We start from the raw sequence: 22380 nt of genomic DNA on the forward strand, positions 1-22380 counted from the left end.
ATTATCTTACACCTCTGAAAACTGGATAGCTAGAAAGGATTCTCATTTGGGGCACTTATTCGGTCTATTTTAATAATCTGCAGCTTTACAGATTGATTCAAAAACAAACTCCTGAGAAAATGGCAATCAAGTGTTAGTAGTGGCATACGCATTTTTGGATCTTTTAATTTCACATTACTTCTAAATATGTACTGTCGATATCAAACCTGTATGGTGGAGGTTTATGAAACATACCAGCAAACTAGCTTCTCACCAATTAAAACTCCATTTTTCAAATGGAAACTTTATTTACAGGGATCCTCACAATCAGAGGAAGAGCGAAAAAAAATTCATAAACTGGTTTCTTTAAGAACAGAAATGTATTTTGATTTTGGGTATTCCAAATTTCAGTTTTAGCCATTAATACAGTTATTTAGCCCTTAACTTTCTTTCCTAAGAATATCAGTAGGGCTATCCTGATGTTTAAGAGCTGGCTGTTAAGTCTGTCCAGCTGCAGGCAATTAAGTTTAACTTCTGTGGAATAGAGTGGTTTTGGAACATATACGTTACGCCATTATTGCACTCGGGCTGTTTTAAAGAGCGTGGTTTTGAATCACTTAATGCCAGCATTTACCTAAAATGCCTGAATACACTATGCAATACAATATGCCCACAAATTCCAAAGTTAAAACAACTATAATTTCATAGTTTTGTTTTAAAATGTACTATCTCTAAGATGTTAATGGAAACAGACAATTACAAAACTCATTCAAAAAGTAACAGGGCAAGAGAGTCCCCATGTAAAACCAGAACACAATGTGCACAGAAAACTCATGACAAATGACGCTCAACAGAATGGCAAGTGAGCTTATTTCTCTTCTCTTTGGTGTAAAAAATCCATTGTACCAATGGCACTGCATCTTCAAAACAGTTATTGCCATGATCAAGTGCTCTCGGTATGAAATAACCACCATTCCCTCCTGATGTCAGCGGTAGGCTCTACAACAGGAAAAAATGGAGAACCAGGGATCATGCAGTTTTTTTCGTGTTCTGAACATGCCTCATTTAGACTGCTTGACTTTAGTCACACAAGACTTTTCTCTTCTTTCTAATAGAATAACACATTTCCAGTTGGATTCTTCAGTATTTTCACCAATATTGTTTCCTCAAACAAAAACGCAGCTTACTTTCACACCTCTAATTTCTTAATGCTTAAACTATATCCCCTAACTGTTAATAATGCACATGTGTGAAAAAAATTCAAACACCGTATAATGCCAAATCAACGGATAACTCATGTTTCGATTTTATATATTTATAGAAAATCCAGACATAATTAATTTTTTCTTGCCACAACATGAACACCACCCTTAACTTTATCTGAGATTCAAAAGCTTCTTATTGACCTCTGCTGCACCTTCTCCAAAGCAAGAGGCTCCATTCCTCTCATGCAGTAACATTATTCAAGCTTTTCCAATGAGATGTAATGTGGTATCATTTTCACAAGCATTACATTCATCCATAAACATTTAAAAGAAAAGTGTATATCAATCATGTAATACAAGACTGTGACTCTTTCAAAGGGTTCTAGTAAGTCTGTAAGTACTAGGAGTATAGTTTCAGTCAGCAGATCACAGAGCTTGAATATCCCTGTTACTTTGCTGAGCATTAATTACCTTGGTTATTCTAAAAAGTTTTCAATGCATGAATTCATACTGAAGTGGCATTCATAGTAAGTCTGCATTATTTCACATAATACCATTGCCATAATATGACCTTTTAGCAGGTTTGCTGCTTTATGAAAATCTAAAAAGCCCTTCTTATTGGACTACATTAAGTATATTAAAATGTCACTATTAAGGCAGCATATATACCTTGAATTACTCCATTGAAAGCATTCTCTTTACTGACACAGCTTTGAATGATGTATTATTTACAAAAGTAGGCACCAAAAAACAGAGACACAAAATATTTGACTTTTCTTTGCTGAAAGAGACTGAGGGGCAACAGGACAGAGGCACAACCTTAGAAGCAAGTGAGGTTACTTCAGAATTACACCAACATAAATAAAAATACAAAAACATTAAGGACAAAAGCTGGCTTACTTATTCAAACGAGAGGATGACTTGCCTTACTTTCCAAATACAACTGTATCAATGATAGTCAGAGGGTGTAGCAGTTTTTTGACTGTTTCACTAGAGGGCTCTTTAACTTTGAATAAAACCTCAATTTTTACAAGCCAGGAGATGACCTGGAAGTTAATGCATGAATGCAAAGTGTGGAATATGGAGAAACGCGTGAAACTGCTTTTGCAATCATGTTTCCTGACTGAAAAGCAGAAACAAATGATACCGCAAATAGTGATCCATTGTTTTTAAATATTTTAGGACACAGTAACATTTACTTCTTTGTTCTGTTTTAGCTTTGATATAGATGTTGCTGCTCAAAAATGTCTTTTGCTTAGTTAAGTTTTCTTAATTTCTTCAACACTCTTTTCTAAAAAATATAGTTACCTAGGTCTCTCAAATACATTTTTAGACAGCATACAAAACAACCTGTTGAGTTAACGAGAAAAGTAACAGCCCAACCATTTCTCCCCCTTCTGTTTCCAGGAAAAGGGAAGACAAGAACCACCATCGATCAAAGCTATGGTTGTGATTCACTGCCGTGTGCATAAAGTAAACTTCATGGGTGAATTCTGCCATCTGCCTCTCCAGGTAAACACGAACTGCTGAGATTGCATCAATGGGAAAAAAGACCTCACATACATTGCCTTTTACTAAACATCTCCCAGCATTTTCTTGCTTGCTTTGGGGATTCTAAATATTTGAACAGGAGAGGCTTTGAATCAGCTTGGAAGTCCCCTCTCAGTAAAAGCAGACCACTTTCTCCGGTGAGTTTCTGCGATTATGTCTCTAATCCTATACTGAAATTCAGTGTACTTTCCCAATAAAGACACTACTTTCTGAAATTCAAACTTTGTAATTACCATCGTATACTTTTAGACTAATCCTTGAAGACTCACGTAAGTATAATTTGATACAAGTTGCATCTGTTTAAAAAGAACCAAGCAGAAAGAAGAGGGAACTGTTTTCATACATTTTGTTCACAGATACAGTGAGCACTCTGTCAGTCTTTTAGAAATAAATTATTTTAATCATACACCTCACCCAGTGCATGTAAAGTCTTTACTGTTTCTTGAGCCCTACTGGGTATGGACAGACAATCATGCATGCACCTATGGAAAAGATAGGTTCATTTACTAAACTTTCATTTATTTTTAAGAAAGGTGATACTGCCACCCTTCTTTTCTGTGAGGTTATGATCTGACTTTAAAACACTACGTATTCTTTTTTTACTCAGATAGGAGGTTATTGCTGAAAAAAAACACAAGGCCAATATGTGCATATGCATAAAAGGAGAAATTCATATTGGTACACAAATGGGAGTAAGTGAAAGTTTGTGTTTTTTCTCTGCATCTTTCTTTGTGGGTTTTTTTGCAGTGAACTTCACCTTCAGCAACGAAAGAATTATCGTATATATTTTTACCTGTGATCCAATCACGTTTGGAGAGGGTGCAGTAGGCTGCTGCTGCTGTTGATGGTGGTGTTGCTGTAGCTGTTGTAGTGGTTGCGGCTGTGGCGTCTGTAGTTTGTTTTCTGACTGTGCCAATGGCTGTATTTGAAACTTACTGTCTGGCTGTTCCTGCTTCACTATCAAATTCTTTCGAAGCTGTTCCACCACTCTTTTCTACCAGATAAACAAAAACATAAATTATGACAGTTATTTAGCTGCACATATTAGAGAATATAACAACACCTAAAGTTACATCATTAAGTGGTCAGCTCTTTAGTGGGATTTCTCTTTTTGGAATTTTAAATATTGGTGTTATCTAATGGGCAGATTGTCAAAATAGGCCACAGAGAAGTACTGCTGCCCAGCAGCGTGACCTTGCTGTCCTTGCAGAAACCCACCCATCCAAATTCAGCCTATTCACAAACCACTGCAAGACCTCATTAACCTGTATTCATTTGAGACTTGTTAGCATTCAGATTCCAAAGTTTTTGACTCCTTCAAACAGGCACCATTCCTACCCAGTGATGAAAAAGGACTTCAGGTTGAAGCCTCAGGAACAACTTCAAGGCAATGGGGATGTCAATTTGTGCTAGGCATCGGAACCGAGTGGAGAGAGAGCCAGGTTGAGTGCCAAGTGGGTAAATAGGGAGGGCATGCATGTGTGGTCATTCTGTTCAATATTATTGTCACCTGAAAGAAAATCAGATAGGGCTACCTACATGGGAAGGAAACTGCACAGATTTATTTCTCGCAGCTTAAAAGCTTCCTATTACATTATAGCTTCCATGAAAGTTTGAAATTATTTTTTAAATAAGTTTCTTCTCCTGATAGCTATTGTATATCTTTAGACAGTAACTCAACAGGTTTAAGAGCAGACCAGGTGACCTGCAGGGTAAGATACCATGTCGCCACATGGGTTGTAAGGGTTTACAATTTATTGTAAGTATAATAAGTAAATTGTTACATATATAGTATTTATAATTATATATAAATCATTACATATAAATTATTATATATAATAACGTAATACCAAAATATTATTATATTACATGTAATAATAATATACATAGTATACTTAAAATGTATACATTATTACATATTATATGCAATAAGTCATATTATACTTTAGTGTGGACAAGGGTGAAAACATGACAAGACTTTTTTTACCTTTTGCAGGCATGATAGAAAATGGACATTTTTTTCCTACACTCCAACCACCCCCAAATTAGGACAGCTCTAAGAAGATTGAGATAAGTACTTAAGCCCCCTTGATCAAGGCCATATGCATACTCCAGAACAGTTATATGACAATGTTGGCTTTGGAAGAGGACTATGAAGCCAAGAGACATGGTTGGGGCTCAACTGAGAAAGCTCTAGCAGAAACAGAACGGTCAGGCAACCTCTACCAGCCAGGTGCTGACAGTGAGCTGCCCCAAGCAGTTCCACTTAGACAGAAAGGAAAAGAAAAAACCATCCTGACAATATCAAATGTTTAGATTTTTGTTCTGAAGCATTAGTATTAAGACACAGTACAAAACGGAGAGATAGAACACCACCCCCCCACCCCACCCCCCTCCCCCCGATCCAGCTAGTTACAACCAACTGAAACAATTTTTCCCTCAGATACAGGATTACAAAATTCGGAGCTAATGAAGTATCTGCTCTCCACACAGTTCCTGTGGACATGCTATAAACTTTTGATTCCGAGTATCTTGCTGATGACGAGTTAAAACCGCGCTGTGCCTCACACACTGAATGTGTACCTCTATCCCAGAAGAAGATAACAAAATGCGCAGGGGTCCCAGATTGGCAGATTTGAGAACCGGAGCTTGAAAAAGTCAAACAAAACACACCATCAATGAAAAAAACACCCGTTTCATAAGGTTGAAATGGGTGAGCTCACATGATTCACCTTTTTGCAAAAGACAATTCAGCAAGTCAGAGGTGTACAGGAGGACTGCCTGGCTTCTACAAACCCCCCAGCCCTGGCTGGGGATGCACGTTCAGCTCTGACAAGAGAAAACACAGGCCCAACCTCACTGGCAGTTCAGGGAGTTGGTAACGGACGGCAGCGTGAAGGAACTATTCCACACTGCATCCAGAAAAGTGCTAAAAGCTGTCAAAGACTAAAAGCTGTAAATTGTTTATTCCCTTCTAGAACAAGGAGGAAATAATAGGAGTGTAGCAGGCATTTTTCTAATTCAGATATTTTACATAGTTTTAAATGGCCTGTGTCTATCAGCTCATTCGTACACGTTATAACTGAACAATCATTTAAAATTGCTTTCTGAAAAGATCAACCATGTTAACAGGCAAACCAAAGTGCCGTGTCAGCAAGCAGACACAAGAGCTGAAAAAGTATTTCCAGGGAGCAGCCCAAGAGGGAGGGGAGAACAGAGCAAAGTAGGAGAGGAAATAATGCAACATGCCTATAGAATATCTGCCAAAAATTGGACTGCACATACACTGCACAGGAGGCTAAAGAATTACTGTACCCAGCATGAACAGGAAGGGAGTTTTTGTCTTCCACAGCTGCCTGTATGAAATGCAGTGATAATGGTGCTCTTCTACTGATTCCCTAACTGGAGGAAATCAGCAGCAATGGCCCAGAATTCACTTCCATCTTGTTCTTTACAATGGGGAGGAACATCAGTGAAACGATTTAAAAAAAAATAAAAAAGGAGAGGGAGAGGAGAGGGAGTGGCAGTCTGGAGGAGTCCTCTGCCAGACTGCTACAGCAGGGCGGGAGCCCGCGAGGACGGGAGCAGGAGCAAGGTGAGTCACATCGCATTCACACACTGCCTGTTCCACCCCCGGGCCCACACCACGGCTTGCAGAGCTGGGGAAAAGCAGGACTGAAGCCCAACTTGTATTAGTGCCTTGTGCAAACACTGAGGCTCAGCGTATTTGGCACAAAATGGGTAACGTGAGTGGAAAAACGCCATTGCTCTGGAAGTCTATGCTAGGCTGTTAGAGGCTGCCGAGAGCTGCCTGGCAAGCAGCAGCATATCCTGCCATCCATATCCATTATGCAGATATTAAATTGGAAGAAACATCTAATGCTTTTAAGATGCAGAGAGTAAAACTGAAGTTTGCAGTGCATGCCAATTGCTTACGCAGTTTATTAAGCTGCTTCTACCAACTGTCAGTAAAAATACCACACTGAAACTACACAAATCATTTTACTACCTGCAAGACAGTTGGGATCATCTGTTTGCTAGTACTTATCAAGAGGGACTCCGAACAACCTATTCCGAAATTACTTAGCTTAATTAGCAAAACCAGATGAGACTCTCAGGGTTGCATGTACACAGGAACTAAGAGCAGATCGACACCTATTTCCAGCACTACCCTCCGCTGCGTCCTCCTCTACATGGTCTCAACCCACGCCGTCGGTCTGACACCATTCGGCTCCTCCACGGCGTCCTGCTGGAACCGCGGCTCTGCAGCCGCACGAGAGCCCTGGCACGTGTCTGCCTGCAGCAGTGCTAGCAGAGTCTTGTTTTGGAGGGAACTGAAGAGGAGGGCAGTATGAGGGAAACTCTTGTCTGCTGTCAGACTTGATACTTCACTAGAACTGTATTTTAAAATTGTTCTTGAGTTACTTGACTGTTCTTAATCAATTCTGAAGGTGCTCTGTGCTGCAGAAAGTACAACCTGTATGACTGAAATTTGCCAAGGCTGATATAAAGTCCTAGCTATGTGCCTTAGAGACTGAGTGCCAGGGAGACTGAGGTTATCTAAAAGTACCACAGAACTCTGAAGAAATATTCCTAATTCTTTAAATGTAATCATTGCCATTTTTCCTTCCCACTCTTATTTAAGAATATTTAATTTAATTAAGTTCTTACTGATAAATTAAAAATTTTAAATTGAGATTAACTCAGTCACAAACACAACGGTTCCCTGCACATCAAAAAGCTCTAAACCTCCTCATATTCCTAAAATAGTTTCTTTTCCTACAACACTACAAATGTATGAGATGCATTTGTCTTTCAAGTTTACTCAATTTTCCTCAAAGCCAAGTGCCAATCCTCTCTTTACATCCAGAACGTGAAAGAAATTAGTAAACACATCCTTTCTTCCAAACTATATTCTACCCAAAAGTAACTGCTCATCCTCTGCAATGGTTACTATCAGATTACTTTAAAACACATTTGTTGAACAGTGCCCTATAAGCATACTACATAATCTCATAGCTCTTGCTGTCTTGACATCTTCATCGCTAATCTCATCAAGAACCATGCACACCCCTGAGTTCACAGAGCCCTAGACATCTTATATGACCCTTTCTTTAAGGTAATAATTGTAATCGATATTGTGACATTTAGCGATACCACTTTCTCATTCATGCCACAGGCCAGATCCTAAGACAGCATTAGAAGATTAATTTGGTTTGATTAAGCAGAAAATCTGCCTCTATGTTTTGTTGGCCACAGATCTGTGCCAAAAAGTGTCTTCTCTGTGCTCACATAAAAAACTACCATGAATATGTTGCTATAAGATAAGGGAAGTCCTTGAAGCAAACTTAAAGCTTAGTAAGGTTTAAATATAATGTTATTAGCTAGGCATTATTTCCATTTTAATCAATCAATAACAAAGTAGTTCTCTGAGTACAGCAGTTTTTTAAATACTAGATCCCTTGTTATATTTGGTAACACATCTTCTTCTTCATCCAGGAAACACGTTCAGAAAAGCCTTCATATCTAAAGGAAGATCTGTTTTTAAACGTCAAAAATCTATAAAAATTAAAACATAAAGATCTTCTAAAAATGAGATAGAAAAGTAAAGTGCTAAACTGCCTTGCAGTGCATACCTTTTATATCACAAAAACAAAGCTGATGTGGTTTGAATTGCTCAACTGCCTGCTCCACCAATTCCACAAAGTCAACTATTAGGGACCCTCCGTTACCTGTTCCCTCCAATGACCAAGAAATGTTCTCTGGGATATAAAAGTTGCCAACCGCCGAGACTGAAATGGTAAGAGAAAGTACCGATTTCAAATAAGCTCCAACTTGGGAGTCCGGAGGATGGAGAAAATTTCACTGCTCTGCAATCTTCTTTTCCAGCCTCTCGCCCCTCTCCTTGCCAGCTCCATCCCCTGCCGCTATCCAAAGAGAAGGGAAATAACGTCTGCTTTTTGACAAAACAGAAGGATACCAAAACTTCTGTGGCAGAAAGAAGCTAAAATATTTTGGAGCCCTGGCACGGTTAGTCTTTAACCTGCAAAGAGAGTGCATTTTGGGAGTGGAATGATTACAAGCAATGAGAATAACTGTATAACTCATCTACTGCTTTAAGATAGTATCTAAAATTTAAAACAGTGAAATCCAATTATAGAAATTGATGACGCAGAATCTACACCAGTGAGGAAAAAAACCCTGTTATACAAGACAACTTGAATTAAATGCCACTGAAAGAATGATCAAAGGACTATAGAAATATTTTCATCTATTTCTGTGGTTATCCTGTATTTTTACAGAATTTGGCACTTCTGGTTGTGCTTCACTCATACCCAGATCTTTTTATCAACAAAAAAATTTAAACCAACTAAATTAGAAAGAATTTTATTCCAAGAAAAAAGTGTAGGACAATTTTCTACTTCTTAAAGGTGATCAAACTATACCTTTCAGTTGGAAAAGACTCCCTGGGGGCAGGGGTGCTTGTGTGCTAACTGGGAACGTAACAGTGGGACTGGGAGACCACCTCCACCTCATACTTGAATGCCTTTGAATGTCTTACTAGGCATGATTACTGAAATGTGCACTACATCTCTTTATAGTTTAAAAACCTAACTTTTTTTAAAGCTTTTGTTACATACACAGATATCTTAACCATACCCAGTCAATGGCTGCATTGCCAACACTCCAGTAACTGTCCCAAAGAGCATGTGCTGCATTCACCCCACAGAAAACATGGCTAAAAGCTTCACAAAGATACAAAGACTTCTTCTGCATGTCTAAAAGGGGTTGTGGAGCATGTCAGGCGACTGAGTACTTCTCCTTCTGCCATGGTGGTCCTATGGGATAAACTGAGCAATACACTTATGACACCAATGAGCACTACAGATGGAACAAGACAGTACAGTTAACTTTGGTATGCCCTAAATTAACGAGCTTGCCTTCCAGTCTTAATATCTTTAATATAATTACTGAATATGGCATAGGGTACCTTGTGTGAAACAGAATTTAAATAACTCTTCTTTCCATAAAAATCTCCTTTGACATTTTGTCAGACAGATATTGTTACATAGCATTGGCATGATGTGAAAAGTATTTTTGTCATTAAAAATGCTGGTAAAATTATTACACTTCATTATATTTTAGGCTATTTAAAATAATTACTACAGGTGTGACTGAAACAAATACACAACTCACACATGACCGTATGTACTTCGAAAAAGAACGTGGGTTTTTTTATTTATGATAAACACTACTTGAAGTTGCTAGAAATCATTCAGAAGTGAATTATGTAAGTTCTGAAAATAACGTTCATTCCTTCATTCTTAACAGAGGAGAATGCTTATTATTTTTTTATTTTATTTTAAAATATAGCTAGAATTATAAATGAAAATGACCAAAAAAAGCTGCTGTGCCATTCTGCTTTATGTGACTTCTTGATTGCTTTATTTTCAGTGTCTTTTACCATTTGCAGCACCACAAGACCAATTAATTTTTGGAAGGGAATGTTGTACCGTGAAATGCCTTATGCATCACTGTCTTCTCGTTTTAGAATTTTTACTCTTGCACAAAGCAGGGAACAGAGACTGAACTAGTAGGAGCAGCACACATACAACATTTTCCTGCAGCTTATATATTAAATAAATGTAGTATCTACCTTCTTACCCCAGTACTTATGTTAACGGAAAGAAACTTGCAAGAACAGCTACAATAATTAAACAATGAAGCAATTAACGAATGGAGAATTAAGTGTATGACAACAGGCAAAAAGACACAGGAAAACCAGTTAAGTGCAGTGCTTTGAATGCAATTAAGGAGGAATTCAATGAAAGGAATGTTTTTTTTTTTTTTATTTGACAAAGTTTGACAAGGTTTGTTTTGGTTTAGGTTTTTCTGCTTCCCAGAAATACTTCAGAGTACAAATAAAAACTGGTAAACGGATGTGGGGATCACCTCAACATGAAAAGGCTGAAGAAATGAAAAAATTAAACTGCTGACTACCACAGAAAATGTGTTCATTTTAACTTTATCTTGCCCATCTCCGTATTGTTCTGCCTCCATTTGTCTGCTTCAGGGAAAAAAAATCTCCTTATGAAAAAACCAGCCACCTAGATCGTGCAGAAATTAAACAAGGGTTCTTTTGTACTTCAACGTAAAGTATGTTTCTATGATCTCTGACTGAACCTAGTTTTCCAGGAGCGTATAATGGGGTCTTGTAAAATCTGTCATGGACCAAAGCCTGGGATATAAAATCTCAGCACAAAAAATACCATGGATTATTATTCCTATGCAGGAAAACACACAGGAACAACCAACCCCACGACAAAGCCATTCACATCCATACACAGTAGCCAGTCGCCTCAGCTTAACACCTCTGCCAGGGAAGTCCTGCTGCTTCTCTTCTTCTACCTCTGATTTACCTCATAATGTGACACCCTTTAAACTGAATTTGTCTGAATTAAGCAAGCACAGTAAACTTATTTCATGTTTTAGAAACGATCAACTTAAATAGAAGACTACTTTCTAATCTAGTAACTCCTCATATTTTTGAGTAACCCAAGTGGAAAGGATAGTCATCAAGTGATTTTACAGTGTACTACTGCACAGTAACACAGTCCCTTGACTAAAAATGAATCAGCTTCAGCAGGATTCTTGTGCATCCTATAGCCACTCTCATGACTGAATCACACGTCCTCTCTTCCTCATGACAGGAAACACACAGAGTTCATGCTCATGCACTTCATGCATGATCAGAAGTATCAAGCAAGATGACTAGTTTTATTTCGCCACAGAACGCAGACTTGTTCCTTCGTGAACAGAAAGATCTGGATGCTCAAACTATATTGTACAACTGTACAATCACCTGTTGATTACTCTGATAACAGCATCTAATATTTAATTTCCACAGTTGCTTTACAAAGATCACAAACTAACAGCAGCAGATAGGTTTTTTCCCTATGTCGTCAACCAAATACTGTTTAGCACCAACTCAATTAAAACCCATCACTAGCAGCATCGTATTGCCGTTCATGGTTGACCTCCACCTCATAGGCAGAATGAGTTATCGGAGCAAAAAGTCATAGTTTCACCTCACTCAAATGAGAGATTTTCTTTTCTTCCTAGACACTTGAACAGTGTATCAAATACGGATATTCTGTGCAGCTGTACTACCTGCTGTACTATTCTCTTTAGTTAACCAAGCACAATATCAAATACATATATCAAATATAGATACTCTGTACAGCTGTAATACCTGCTGTTCTAGTCTCTTTAGTTAACCAAGCACGATCAAAACAAAGAAAAATGCCTGCTTCACAGAGAAGACATTAAATTAAATCACTGCAGAAGACCCAAATTGCTGGTCTTCAATTGTATCAAGGTTTGTGGATCAGTCAACAGTGACTTTCTGAAAAACAAAGCAATGGTTCTTCCTTAGCCTCCCGATTTAAATGGCATGGAAAGGGGGAGTTTGTCCCCATGTTTGTTTATCTCAGTGCAAAAAGCGCCTCACTAAGCAAGGCTAAAACTTCTGAACAACTGAAAATTTGGTGAACTTCCACCTCTCTTAAAAACACTCAAGAAAAGGCACTTTGCCAAAAGAATGGAAAGCTACCTTTTTCAATGAGGCGATGCAGAGCTACTGGAGACAGTTCAAAGGAAAATCACAAATATAATCAAGGACCCAGCAAACAACGCTGTGTAATGTGAGGCTTACTGGGGCTCAGCATATCCACTTATTGAGAGGTGACTTCTCACTAAGTATAGATATTTATACATGGAAAAGAAATCTGATGATGGGAGGGTTTTTACTTTCTCTGAGAAATATAGAATGATGATTCTGTGGCTGCAAGTTGAAAGTAGACAAATTCAACCTTGAAATAAGATGCAGAGATGATTAAATGCTGGAACAGTCTAATATGAGAGGTAATGGCCTACCATGGTTTGCAGTCTTTAGGACAAAGTTACACAGCTTTCTAAAGGAAATGCTTAATCTAATTTTGGAGGAGATTGTATAGTACATGTGAGGAGAGGGATCCGGGACCTGGGAAGCCTCTGCTCATTCTCATCTTTAACCAGGGACAGTGCAAGTGCCAGCACTGTTCCCAGCACGCTTCTCAGCACTGAAACCCCACGTAAAGACAGCCTTACCCTTCAGAATATGAACATGGCCAGAGGCACAAACAACCAGATATACCCGAGGTTGTTTTTTCACCTTCCTCTGAAACACAAGATATTGGCCACAGCTAGAGAAAAGAAGCTAAGCAAGCAAGCTTATCTTCTTCCTTTAATGCCTTTTACTGTATGCCTTCTTTACATATTTAGATTCTTATTGATTTTAGACTTGGAATGGGAAAAAATTTCCTCAGGTCAGACTTGCTAGTATATTGTTTGGGTTTTTTTTTTTCCCTTTCCACTGCAATGCAGGATGTGGACTGCCTGCTAGGATTAGCTGGGCAAATTTCCCCTAATCAGCCTGCTGACACTGCAAGGGCCTTCAGAACAACTGGCAGCCCAATCCACCACCTGTTTTCAGAAACACAAAGATGTGGAAGACAAAAACTTAGTAGCCTCATAACCAAACTGCCCTAGTCTCCTAAAATCAGAAGACTGACATCACACAGGAGTACTGCGGTAGAATTTAATGGCCTCTAACATGCAGAAAGTTAAACTGGTTAATCTCCTTGTCCTTTTGACATGTGGTGCCTTCCCTCTACCTCCTAGATGCAGTTTCACAACTAAAGTCTATCAGTATTCTTTTAAAAGAAAAAAAAACCTGCATGCTAGCTGAAAGACAAAAAAAAAAACATTTTATGAACATATAGTTTTCAACAGATGTACACAGTACCTGACTTAATTAACAGGATCAGGCATTAGTATCTAATCTCAAATTATGTATGTAATCTCAAATTTCGGTTAGTTCCTGGAATGTAAACCCCAGTAGCTGTTCTTGCTCACGACAGAGCTCTCCTCTATGAAACCTTAATTCCTTGGTAACAAAATGCCTTAGTATGGTGCCATCACTTCATCCTGCACGGTAACGGTTAATGCAAGGCACAGACACGAAGAAGCCACACATGGAACACAAAGATCTGCCTGTCTTTGATGGACATCTCACAGGAAAATGCATTTGAGACCTGTTATATCAATATGGACAATATCCAGCATGAAAAAAAGTACCAGCAGAGACCACATAAGGGAATGTAAACATTCCTCTCCCTAAGTTCATACTACTTCTTCACAGTGTGCTTGCTTGTTTGACAGTTATACTGTCATAATTTTAGACTGTTAAACCTCTGCTCTAGGGTTTATAAAAGATCAGAGCACTTGTCACTCTCAGTGCAGGTAGAGTGAGATAGAGTGGTTGAGCAGTTCATTTTTCTTTCTAATTACACTCCATTAACCTTCCACATGAGAGCTCCCCTGTGCTTTCATACCAGCAGCACCAACTGGCTGTGTTTGATAAGGCTCAGCAGAGTCTGCAAGACCAGCACGTGTAACTGAAGGAACACTTCAGCACTGCAGACTTCGCAGAAGCTGGGCTGAAGCTGTTACTGAGCCACAGTCATGTTCAGCTAAATTATACACAGATGGACACCAGCCTCACCCTACCCACTTCCCTCACAACTCTACTCCTTGAACTTCATAGATACATGATCTAGCATTTGAAAGCCAAATGCAGAACTAGGGAATTATTCACTAAAGGGAACTGAACAGTTACCATGCTTCCACCTCACTGCAGAGACCTGCCAAGAGAAATGCATTTAGAGCATTAGAGCATGCAGGGCAATAGAAAAGAAGTTGTTGTTACATTATAATTAGATCATGTTAGTGTATGCAACCAGAGTACAGAGAAGGAAAATTACTTTTGAAATCTAAAAATTTTTTTAAATGCACTTTCAGTATCTGGGGTTGTTTGTTGTATGTTCTGAAGACCACACTGTTAACAAACAGCATTATATTTATCTATAACCTTCTCAACGGTGACCACATAAATGATAGGCTTTTCTAAAAAGAGAGACTTCTTCGATTAATAATGTATTCTATGGGAGTTTTAAACTCAGTGCCAGGAAAGCTATTTTCCATGTGCATGAAGGTAGATTAGCATTTGTGTACACTGAGTAACAATGTCGGCACATGCTTACACAGATAAAAGGGAAACAAATTTGGAAGGAGGGATTGTAAACAATCTGGAACAGAATCCAAACTATTTAAAAAAATAAACGAAACACTACAAAATCTGCACTTTCAAATGACATTTTATACTATCCATTGGAATGTCTGTTTCAAATGACTTCACAACAATAAAGCTGTATATGGAACTGGACTATATAAGTGAGTGATGGTGATACTGTTTTTGCTATTACCTCCATTATCCTTTCCCATCCCTCTCCTGTTGTTTAATGTATTGTGATACTCACATCTGCATGCATCCCCATAAATAAATATAACTTACTTCTCTTCTAGGGTAAGTTTCCTAACCTTCAGATAATATTTTGAAATGATCTGCTGTTTTTTAAGTCTTGGTAACTTTGAAGTGTCTGAAACAAAATCTGTTTGTGCTACAAGCCAAGCTAAGAATCCAGCACTGTCCTTAGTTCAGAATGGTACAGGGATTTTATTTCAGAGTTCTGGTGAATGCTGTCAAAGATCCCCTACAGTACAAAGGAAACAGAGGTGGCCCTTCTCTTGTAACAGAAAGGTAAATGCTGCTCCGGAACCCACCTAAAGTAGCCTGAAGAGACTTGGTTTTCAGAGTAATCATTAAAGACCCTTAACATAAGACCCACTTTCTATATGTAAGTAATTTTCTAATAGATTTTGGACCTCCTTTCCCAAATTGTCTTAAATTTAATCTAAAGATGTCAATTCAGACTTTAATGCAATTTAACTTGCGCCATCTAAGCCTATAAATTCAGAATTCATGGATGTGACCGAATACAGTGATTCCAAAACTGCCGAGCTGCTCAGGCTGCCTCAGGAAAGCTGACTAGTCAGAGGACAGTTAGTTCTGCCATCTAAGATGGGCTTGCTCAAAGTGCAAACACAAGTACCTTTGTAACAGTAATTTCTTGGTTGAACAATGAACGCTGTTGTTGGGATGCATCTGATATCAACTAAGACAGCAAATGAATTTTGTCAGACATAATTTCTCTACTAAAGATGATGTTCACTCTCAAACCTAATAAATTTGAAACAAACATGATTAGGACATTGACTAAAATTAGCTAAAGCATCTGTATCTCCTGTTTTGTAAAAATGTATCTATAGTGCTTCAATGAGGTAACGCAACGAATCTTGTTTGAGCTGGCATTAAAACTTGTCAGGACAGTCAGGATAGCACTGTGAAGGGCAGCAGAACCACATTTTTGTGCCACACTTAGTTCTTACTTCCGTAAAAAAAGAATTTTGAATTTATGTACAGATGAGTTGTACTAAATGCCTCTGTAACTTGCTCTCTCATCTTTTCTGGAGTACGTACTAGAATCATGACTGAAAGCTCCAAACGTCCTGGCTGTAAGCATGGAGTGTTGAAACTGCTTTGGGAATAAAGCACTGCAGAGGTCTCCCACTTGAGCAGTCAGCCATCGCTGCTACCACCATTTGGAGCACTGTTTTCTGACAAGTGGGCCAAGCTCACCACTGAAGAATGCAACATCGCAGCTGATGGGACCTTTTTTTAACTAATCACCTGAGAATTGTGCCTCTTCAGAACTTTTTGGTAATGTTTGTTCTTTTCCCAACACCTCTTAGAAAATATTTCAGAAAGAAGTATTTTGCTCTAGGTTGGCTCACATCATTCTCTTTTTAGAGAAGACCCGTCAAAAACAATGCAAGTACTTTCCTTTTTTATTATGTCAATAAAGAAGATCTCTTGAGGGTTCTGGGGGGCCATGAGGTGGGCTAACAGATCTTTTAGCCTAGCACATACAGAAATATCCAGTCTGGTGAAGGACTCCTGGAAAAGAATTGCTGAGGCTTTTTATAACTGTTGTTGTTACAATCTTTGAAGACTGAGGGACTGTTGATATCACAAATACAAATGTGAGAACCCCATTTTAAACGGTGGGAAAAAAGTCCTACTGCAACTGGCTAAAAGTCCCTATATTTTGTTTTTTGGGGGGAAGTATTTTTGTTAATAGTATTTTGTTAAAACTTTTAAAGACAGACTGTGAATGCTACAGATGTAAAATGAACTCTGAAGAAGCCTTTGATGAATTTCTGTAATTCTCCACGGAGTTCTCTGTCAAAGTGAGGTAAGAAATAGAAAATAAGCTCTCTTGCAATTCTCCTTTATGCAATACTAAACATATGTAATAAGCGCATTTTTAGAGGGAACCGAGATTTATTCTTTGCCTCTGCAGGCCCATATTAGATTTAAAAGGCAAATTAACTTTTTTTTTTTTTAAAGATTAAACAAAAAGTACCATGTATTTTCATCACATAGTGAAGTGCAAATGCTTTTTTCAGACCATATGCCTGACTTGCTACTTAGTGCAGAGAACATGCGATATATTGTCGGATGAACACATTTCATGCTACAAACCGGTCTGGCCAGCTAAACCTGTACTCAGAGGTATTAGACAGTCTTAGCGAAACTCAGAAGTATTGTTTTATTGGCCCTCACTCAGCATTTCTGGCGTGACAATTCAGCTGTGAATGTGTTTGGAAGCATTTAGTTCAGGATGCACAGAGGTCTAAAAACAGCATCAGTGGGTCCCTCTCGGGTATCTCTAAAGATACCCATCACACCTGCCTCTAAGAGCTGTAAATCACAAAACAGTAGTTTTCCTCCCCACGGTTTCACATGGATGGATTTTTTTTTTTAAAGGAAACACATGTTGCGCTGTTGAGAAAGGCTGAAAGATTACAGAAACCTAGCAACTGAAACGCAGGCTGTTACAGCAAGCCATCTTGCTTTGTGTCCTCAGGTCTGGTAACTTTACTCATACTAGGATCTCAAGCTCTGTTATTAACCTAGAGAACTACCTTAAAGCTGCACTGTCTTTGCAGCCAGAGTCTAATTTAAATTTCATACACATAATGCGGACCTGTTTAAATTCCAGTCCATAAAAATAAGCCCTCACATAACCCTCTTTCCCAGATAACCTCCACAAAATGAGAAGCAGAAGGGGAGCTTCAACACTAGGGAGCAGGTTCTGTGGGCTCTGAGGCAGGGGGGCCATTAGAGGAAAGAAGCAGCTGAGACATTTTCCCTCTGAATAAACCAAACTGATGCTAAAATGCAGGGGGGCTTTGGGGAAAATAGCTTCTTTCTGTTGTCTAACAAATACGACAGGGCACATATTCAAGAAAATAGGGCATATTTATTTGTTTGTTTTGATAAAACTATCCTCTGTTATATTTCATCTGGAGTTGGGGCAGGATGAAAGCAGAGGAAAGAGCCTCTTAAAAGATCTATACTACACACCCACGCACTTATATCAGTAAATACGTACAAGGGCATGTAAGTAACTAGTGATCTAACTTTACTTTAAAAAGAGAAACAGCATGACCAAGGGCTGAGAAAACATTAACCAATCGTAATAAAAATATCAATGTGTGATAGATGTTGCAGAAATTAAAAAAAAAAGTAAAGATTTTCATGTGCAAACAGAAATACTTGACTTGCACTGTATAGGCAGTATTCATTATGAGCAGAGTAGGATTTTCATGGTAACTGTCTGGAGGATCATATAAATATGTTCATTTCAAAACCACACTTAATCCAAAACACGTTTGTCAGTTTGCATAGGAAGACAGTCAAGCTGTCATTGATTGCAAGGAAGCTCAGAAGCAAACAAAAAACAAGCTAAAAAAAAAAAATTTTTAAAAAAATCAGGAAACGTAGAAAGGAGTAAGAAGAAATCGGTTCGCACAAGCAAAGGGCACTCAACAGACAACGTAAAGCTGAACCGAAAAGTAGTGAAGTCTGACAAGCAAAAATTAGTCCTTTCTCACTGTCAGGCAAGGCTTGCAGGAGAAAGCATTACATTTTATCAGTTTGACTTGGAAAAAAGGGCACACTTCTGCTCACACAAGCCCCTTTTAAAGTCCCTTCTTATTGACACATCACGCCTATGCCCAGAGGGATGTCCGAGGTGACACAAACGGTGCAGGGCTTACTTTGACATTTTTCCCAAGGTATGAGAAATAACCACCTAATTGAAGAAATAAAGTCCATACTTCATATACACGTATGCAAAAACTGACCAGCAAACCATGATCGATTTAACCTCACAGACCCACATTCTTAATTGTTTATCCTCTTTCGTTTCCCTGCTAGTAGGTTGTACAATTAGCCTGTAAGCTATGCAGGCCAAAAACCTAGTCTGCAAAAATCTTTTGAAATATTTAACACATTCTAGCACTATGTAAATAGTAATAATAATTCAGTGGCCTTTTCCTGCTCTGCATTTCGAATGCGTTTAGTATGAGTTAGACAAATAACGCAGGATTGTAGCGTTCTGCCTCCACATTCCTCGTCTTCCTCTTCCAGTTTACCAGAGCAATGACGAAAGAGGAGTTTTTGCTCCAAGCCTTTAACACTTTCAGCACAGATTCTCATGCTCCGTAGCTCTCTGAACAGGAGGATCCATCTTCTGCACAGGGGCAGAAGCTAATTTCCTTAATCAATTTAAAGAAGATGAGAAGCCTGCCTAGTGACCCACATTGCTCGAGAAACCGCACCAGCAGCAGCGGCTATAGAGGCAGCTGCTTTTAGGCCAGCAGCAGCATGCTCAGCATGAACAGACTGTACTAAGATTTCTCTCCCACACACAAAACCAAACTGTTCCTGTGCCCCCTTTGTGCTGACGGAGCCTGTCTCTCAGTTGATGAGCAAGTCGCTATTTAGAAAATAATTTCACAACCTATTTTGGAAATCCACAATCATGTACAATTGGCTGTGTTGGTTAGTATTCAGCGGCGATTTCAAAGGTTCTTTGTCCTGGGGAGGAGATACGACCATTCACCAGCATGCCGGCAGAACTGCCGAGTACACAGCTGGAGCGTACGTGGGGGAAGGGAAACCGCGTATGATTTTGCCATTTTATCTGTTAAATCCATGCCGTTTTGAAGAATGATCACTTGGCATTTCTACTATTTTGCAAGTGAAAACTTTTAACGCATTTGCCAGAATTATTTGGCTGTTTTTTCTTGTAAGAGGATAGAGGATCAGTGCAGAGAAATTTTAAGACACATGTACGTGCTACATAATTGGTTCTTTCAGCCCCTTGCAGAGCAAATGATTTGCAGTAACATGCTCTGTGCCTCCTTACTAGTTAGCAGCCCAATTCACGACAAATACATCAAGAAAAGATAGAGAGGAGAAAGCTGTGGACAAGATTAACCACACAAGCTTGGCTTTTTCATGATCCTCACATTTTTTCTATTACCCAGCTGCCAGATATTCAAGAGAAAACAGGGTGTACTCTAACAACTGTTACAACAGGCCACAGGACCGTAAACCCAGTAAGAAACCTTTCTGTTTGGCTCTTTGCAGGGCTCTCACTTGTACTAGAAAAACATCACTTTGATGCCCTGTTTGCATTCCATTTCCAACAACAAGGAGGAGGATGGAGGTCTCCGGTTTCTATGACAACCCAGATGGGCCACAATACAACATACTTACAGTGTTCAACTGCGGGGATGCCAGATCAAATTAAGCTAGAGTTTACACTACTTCATAAAAACTAAAATGAAAGAAAAAACCCAAACAAAACATGAATGTCAAAGGAAGGATGACATTTCCTCAGCATATTCCAAAAGATTTCTGAAAGTAGATGATAAAGAAAGGGAGGATTTTTCTCTACAAAAATAAATAATAATGTCAACACAAACAAACTGAAACCCTCATTTACATGAGTAAATGTTTTCATTAAAACTAGACTACTGGAAAATTACCATTAGACATTAAAAGCAAAAAACAGGTCCCATAAATAACGTGATTTTATTAATTTACTTAACTCATTATGAACTGATGAATTTGTCATCCCACTGTTTTGCATGGCTTGTTTAATGCCATGAGTTATATTTTCCGATATGGTTTGTTTTTCTCTTGGTCACCCCTGATCTCGTCTTCTACCACATTTTGCAAAAGACACTCAGATGTAGAAAATACTCTATATTCTACCTGAATAAGTAAAACTAGTAATAGTGAGATACTTCAGTAACACTAACAAAAGTGCAAACATTTCATATGTATTCTTAGTAACTAAACTGGTCAATTGTTAAAAAGGTGGGGTGAGCTTACTTCTCAAAGGCATTGATTCCGAGTGCTGGGAAGGCAGGTAACTGTAACAGGAAAGCTAGTTTAAGCAACACAAGTAGAAGAAACACCTGTAAAAGCTTTTTCTAAGCTTTTCAGGTGTGACATACATAGATGCGATTCCCAAAACAAATCAAGTGAAAGAATCTCTTTAATAAATGTGTATTTTAAGGCACATTATTTTGAAAACATGTGTTTTATAAATCTTCTGTTACAAGCTAGGTATCATCTTCATTTTTAGTCACTGTCCTATTTCAAATTACTCTCCTTCCTTTCAACTTAGTCACCAGGTAGTTAATAGCTTTCATTAAACACGTGATAGCCAGCAGTGCTCACAGTAAGACAGATAACTGTGGACTTCTAGAGGCTTATGTTCTTTGGGGAGAGGAGAGGCAGAAGAGGAGAGAAAGGCTTAACAGCTGTGCCTAGTCAAAATAATCCAAAATTAGAGGGACTGTAACATTTAAAATTGGAACAGAGAACCTTAAAATCTGGGTCTGTGCAGATATCTTTAAATACTTTATTAAAAACCGCAGACACTCACTCTCCATAAATCATTCCCCTACTGCTAACCAGTACTATTTACACAAAGACTTGTCAGCCTGGCTTGGAAATGCCACCTCATCACCCAGGAGCACCCGGCGCTGCCGGCTGAGAACAAGCACCCCTCACACCAGTTGGCTGTGCCTCCCGCTGCTGCTTGAGCCTCTCCCCCTATTTAACATATAAGCTGGGATCTGGAGACCGTGGATTTAGAGAACATGCCTGGGGTGGGGGGACAGTGGCCCTGAGACACTCTGGTTAGCACCTGCTCGTCACCGGCCCCTCAGCGCTCCTCTTCCTTCCTCTTCCACCTCAAGCCCTCCCATTTGAAGCCGTCTCCCCTGCGCAAATCACAGCCCGACGCTGCAAGGCTCTCGCCGTGGCTGACAGGAGCAAGGCTGGCACGTGGCGTGACAGGCTGAGGCGGAACGCAAGCAGCCTGCTCCACCGTGTTCCCCGTCCCCGCGCGACGGCGAGCAGAGCCAGGGAGACACACTGTGGTGATGGCATCAGCTCCGCGGGCAGAGTGCTCCGGGGATTTGCAAGGAGCTCCTGCAGAAAGTGGAGCAGAAGGCCCAGAGAGCCTCAGTACGGAGGGGTGAAGAGCTGAGGGCTGAAGTTACACATCTGTAATAAAAATTAAAATACCTGACAACTCTGCTCAGCTTGTGGGAATTAACTGGAAGTGACGAATTAGGATGGAGAAGTGTGACTAAGGACACAGCTGGGCATGATTAGCTTTAAACTTGGACTACACTGCTTAAGCGGGCTGTACAGCTGAGGCCGTGCAGTCACATCATGTAACTCTTGCCCGTGCTTCGCATATAAAGCAGA

At 39.2% G+C, this 22380-nt stretch overlaps 1 protein-coding gene across 5 annotated transcripts in view; it reads right to left on the bottom strand.

The window, feature by feature from the left end:
• The window catches only part of PHF21A (PHD finger protein 21A), a gene marked incomplete at both ends in the record, with an annotated part of 95019 nt that overhangs the window by 22875 nt on the left and 49764 nt on the right, over window positions 1–22380 (bottom strand). For all 5 annotated transcript variants that reach the window (XM_082000845.1, XM_082000842.1, XM_082000844.1 and 2 more), the window contains one exon: window positions 3529–3729. In XM_082000845.1, coding sequence (XP_081856971.1) covers window positions 3529–3729 — 201 coding nt within the window. The remainder of the gene's footprint in view (window positions 1–3528; window positions 3730–22380) is intronic.

The sequence above is a fragment of the Phaethon aethereus genome (genome assembly GCF_964289735.1).
Source record: "Phaethon aethereus genome assembly, chromosome: 5".
In the NCBI taxonomy this organism is placed as follows: domain Eukaryota; kingdom Metazoa; phylum Chordata; class Aves; order Phaethontiformes; family Phaethontidae; genus Phaethon; species Phaethon aethereus.